We start from the raw sequence: 4,641 nt of genomic DNA, 5'->3' as shown, positions 1-4,641 counted from the left end.
TTCATCGTCATTTTCTAAAGGACAAGTGGGTCCCTCTAGTGAGAGTTAATGGGAATAACAGCCAGCAAATATTTAAAAGTGAAAATTGGTGTGTGTGTGTGTGTGTGTGTGTGTGTGTGTGTGTGTGTGTGTCGCATTTTTCAACCCAGAACTTCACCAAAATTTGATTACAATTTCAGAATATGGACATCCGGATCAAGCTTAATCCACAGTGACTTTTATGAGAAATATAACTTTCTAACGATGCCATCATCACAGGGCATACTAAAACCGCCATTACTAGAAGAACTTTTATGGTAAAATTGTTATATTAAGCTTTTCTATTTATTTGTGTCACTAGGTTATATTGTCTATGAACTTCATTCCAAGAAGGTGAATGATGTTTCGGAAATATCTGTTAGACAAAACGTGACATTTGTTCTTATAATTTTGACAAAATACTACCTGCTTTTTCTCAAAACAGAAATGCAATGAATGAATCCGTCCTTAAATATTAATCTGTTGATGGGGAAGAAAATATGTATCAACTTGACTGCGTTTATGCTTTTATTTTAAAGTGACGTCATATTCTGTTCAGAGAGCATCAGAATCAAATCCCTGGGGCTCAAATCAGTCATTTTCTGTTTCATTTTAGCAAGGGACTCGGTTTCTCCTCGTCTCAGTTCCATTGCGAGGAAAACGAATATCATCAACACTTCACAGGATTCTTGTAAGAACCATATGACGCGGTGTTTATCACAGTCAGAGAGCAATCCTTAACTATAACCACAAAACATCTTCCAGGAGAACAAAACAAAACAAAAACCCAGGAATTCCTAAACAAACCCACGGAGCTGTGTTCCCCAGTAATGTCAAGAGATTAGAAGTGAATTGCGTTTTTATTACTGTTTTGAGACGGGTGTGTGTGTGTAGGCGGGGAAGGTCTCCCTCTGTAGCCCACGTTAGCCTAGAAGTCGCGATCCTCCCCAGCACCAGCGAGCCGGGATGACGAGGCTAGAATTCACAGTTCTCATTTCTACGGAGGAGGGGGGAACTTTGGCATCCACCCCGGTTTAAACACGGACATTTCTGCTCCTGGCTTTTCCGGATGCAGGGAGACATTTTTCACCTTTTTCACATCGCTGGAAAGCGGACGCGCGTGTGGGCAGACCTTGGACGACTGCAGGCAGGCAGTGTGCGGGCCGTGCAGCCACCACGGCGGCGGCCCAGATGCTTCCAGAAGCCCTGGAAGGAGATCGGCCGCGGCCCCGGCTCTCCGACGTGCACGGACGGAAATCAACGGGACAACGGCAACCCGCTACGTTCCCAAGTAACCTAGGAGACAGGGCAGCCAATCCGGGCGGCGGATCCAATCCCGGGGCGGCCGCCAGCCCTCGCGAGACTTGCGGGGCTGCCGCTCTGACGTCACCGCCCCGGAGACAGGGAACGGGGGACGTAGCGGGCAGCGGCGTGGACTCGGACGGGGCTTGTGTGTCCGCTGCGGGCGGGTGGCGCCACCGTCCCGGACATGAGCGGCCCGGAGCCGGGCGAGGGGACCCTTGTCCGCTGCAGCCGCGGCCTGTGCGATGCTGCTGACAGTGTCCCGGGGAACCCAGGCCGGCTGCCCGGCGAGGAAAGCTCGGCGACCGTGGTGACAGGTGAGGGCCGCGCGGAGAGCCTGGCGAGCCCGGCGCCCCGGGGTGTCGGGGGGCTTGACCCTCCGATGCGGGGGACCGCAGCCGGGCAGGGAGAGACTCCGCCTCCCGCCGAGGGTCCCCCGGCAGCTGCGTCCGCGGCTCCGGAAGACGGGGAGCAGGCCCTGGAAACTCGGGGCGCGGAGGCCCAGGCCGACGGCGCGGAGGCCGAACGGGGCACCGTCGCGGTGGCCGCCGCCGAGGAGCAGTCTGCAGTGGCGGCGGAAGGGAAGGAGGAGGAGGGGATGGAGGTGGAGGAGGAGGCAGGGCCCTGGCACCTGGGCATCAATCTCCGCATGAACCCTCTGGAGGCCATCCAGCAGGAACTGGACACCGTGAATGCTCAGGCTGACCGGGCCTTCCAACATCTGGAGCAGAAGTTTGGGCGGATGCGGCGACACTATCTGGAGCGGAGGAACTACATCATTCAGAACATCCCAGGCTTCTGGATGACGGCCTTCCGGAACCACCCTCAGTTGTCCGCCATGATCAGGGGTCAGGATGCAGAGATGTTGAGGTACGTAACCAACCTGGAGGTGAAGGAACTCAGACACCCTAAGGCCGGCTGCAAGTTCAAGTTCTTTTTTCGAAGAAACCCCTACTTCAGAAACAAGCTGATCGTCAAGGAATACGAAGTGAGATCTTCAGGTCGGGTGGTGTCCCTTTCCACTCCGATCATCTGGCGGAGAGGACACGAGCCTCAGTCCTTCATTCGCAGAAACCAAAACCTCATCTGCAGCTTCTTCACCTGGTTTTCTGACCACAGCCTTCCAGAATCTGACAGGATCGCGGAGATTATCAAAGAGGACCTGTGGCCAAACCCACTGCAATACTACCTGTCGCGTGACGGAATCCGTCGACCCAGACGTCGCCCGATAAGAGAGCCGGTGGAGATTCCCAGGCCCTTTGGCTTCCAGTCAGGCTAACCCTTGTCTTTGAAAAGACCACTGAAGCAAGTCCCTTCTCGCCTGCGCTTGAGCAAATGCAACGGGTATGCCGTGTTTTTGATTTTTTTTTTTTCCCTGCTGACTTTTCTGCATCTGCTGCCTCAAGATGAAGACCATAGACATGCTTCCGCTTTCACATGGCTACCGTGCTGTTCGGTATTAGTGTCTGCTTGTTCGAGGCCACGGTTCATTCCCTTTCTGAGCCTCACACGTGGTACTGAAGGCTGCACTGTTTTCACACTGCTTGGACCCTGTTGTGTTCACTCTGCCTCCTGTTTACTGCCTCCTGGATTTTTTTTTGCTTTGTCTAGGGGGCCCTTTCTGTTTACCTGTTGAGCGTGTAGCAATATGGACACCAAGTTTGCAGACAATTACTGGGCGTTAATGATGGAGAAAAGGAGTGAGCCGCCTTCTGTGGGGTTTTTGTGACTTTATCTGCACCACTTTCCAATACTGCTTGCTGTTGGCTATACCAAGCTCCATTGGCACTTGCCAAGGTTCCTCACACTCACTCTACCATCTTTCTCCTGTTACTTTAAATGAAAAGATGTAGTTCAGAAATCCTGTAAGATCAGGATTTGTAGTCCATTTAGACTGGTAGTATTTCCAGAGAGGAACTCAATAACTGCCTTGTCTCCTCTCTTCCCAACTCCCCAGCCTGGTTAGCAAGTCCTAGCAGGCTAATAGGGAGCTGGGACTGGGGGGGGGGCATTGTGGTGGGTACCCTAAGCAGGGAAAGTGAACTGAAAAGGGTTAGGATCAAAGTAAGTCATAAAAATGGGGCTGAAGATGAACACAGGGCTGACAGAGCTTTAGTCCTAGGTGGCTAATGGTGATGTGAAAAATAACTTCCTCAGGATTGTAAGAAACAGTACAAATTTGGGTTATTTTTCTCTTTTTATATGTAGCCTGATGTATCTGAAAGAGTAATGTTGTGCCCATATTTTACCAACATTTAGTAAAATGCTACTTGTTTCTATTTACTGGGAAAGTTTAAATACTTTCTTTTGCATTTATTTGAAACCATTTGGAAGAACAATAGTCTTGACAATACTTAGACTTAAATGAATATTCATAACAATTTTAGTATTAATCTAAATTCTTAGAAACGTAGTTTAGATAATTTGGTCTTTATCAAGTTTGTCCAATTGTCTTCATGGAAAAATAGGTGTATGATTGTTTTGGTAGCCTCTTAAACTGCACAAGAGTTGTACTCTGTCAGATTAGAACTAGACTATGAGTATATTTGTCCCTTATATGCAAGATGGTAAATAAAAGCATGGCACTCTGTTGGATGGTTTATTTTTCACTCTGGCCATAAAATGCCTTAATAAGTTTGTATAATTGATGAGATTATGGAATTACCAAACTTCTTAAATGGACACCACTGACATTATCCCAAAGGTATGACCAGAGAGCACAGTGCTGTGTCTTCAGGGCATAAGTGTAGTCACTATTGTCCTTGTTCTGTCGCTTTAAAATGTTGACATTTACAGCTGCTCACAAGATGTCACTAAGTTCTGCACAGCTGGTGCACCACCAACCCCTTCACTTCCTTCCTCGGACTCAGTTTCTCCACAGATGGTATTTCCATGTTTGAGTCTAACGCACATTTCATAAGCAGGCATTTAGGGGGTCCTTACCATGGAATATACTGTTTCCAGACCTTTGCGTCTTAACTTTATCCTCCATCGGTCAAATCCTTCAAGGTCTGTCAGAGTAACTCCTCTGCCCGAATTTCTCCTCCTCTATTACTGGAAAATAACGTAATTATTCATGTGGTGAATTACCCAAGTTTGTATTAGGGCATTCTGCTAGGTCTTGAGAAGTGAATAGATAGATTCCACTCCTTTCAGTGTTAAAACACTGCCACACCTGATATGCAAACAACACCATGACACAGTAAATAGAGAAAGGTACTATTTCACGTCCTCACTTTTTCTTCCCTCCGAGTTTAGAAACCTGGTGAAAATAGTTAGGTGCATTTCACTTCCTTAATGCAGCTACTGTGTTTTGCACAT

At 48.5% G+C, this 4,641-nt stretch overlaps 1 protein-coding gene across 1 annotated transcript; it reads left to right on the top strand.

The window, feature by feature from the left end:
* Positions 1 to 1,415: 1,415 nt before the first annotated feature.
* Tspyl1 (TSPY like 1) lies at positions 1,416 to 3,910 on the top strand. The gene has a single exon (XM_036168600.1). The coding sequence runs from the start codon at positions 1,508 to 1,510 to the stop codon at positions 2,597 to 2,599; it is 1,092 nt and encodes a 363-aa protein (XP_036024493.1). The 5' UTR covers positions 1,416 to 1,507; the 3' UTR covers positions 2,600 to 3,910.
* Positions 3,911 to 4,641: the final 731 nt, after the last annotated feature.

The sequence above is a fragment of the Onychomys torridus genome, chromosome 19 (genome assembly GCF_903995425.1).
Source record: "Onychomys torridus chromosome 19, mOncTor1.1, whole genome shotgun sequence".
In the NCBI taxonomy this organism is placed as follows: domain Eukaryota; kingdom Metazoa; phylum Chordata; class Mammalia; order Rodentia; family Cricetidae; genus Onychomys; species Onychomys torridus.
Note: the sequence above shows the minus strand (reverse complement) of the source record. Positions and strands in the feature narration are given on the sequence as shown.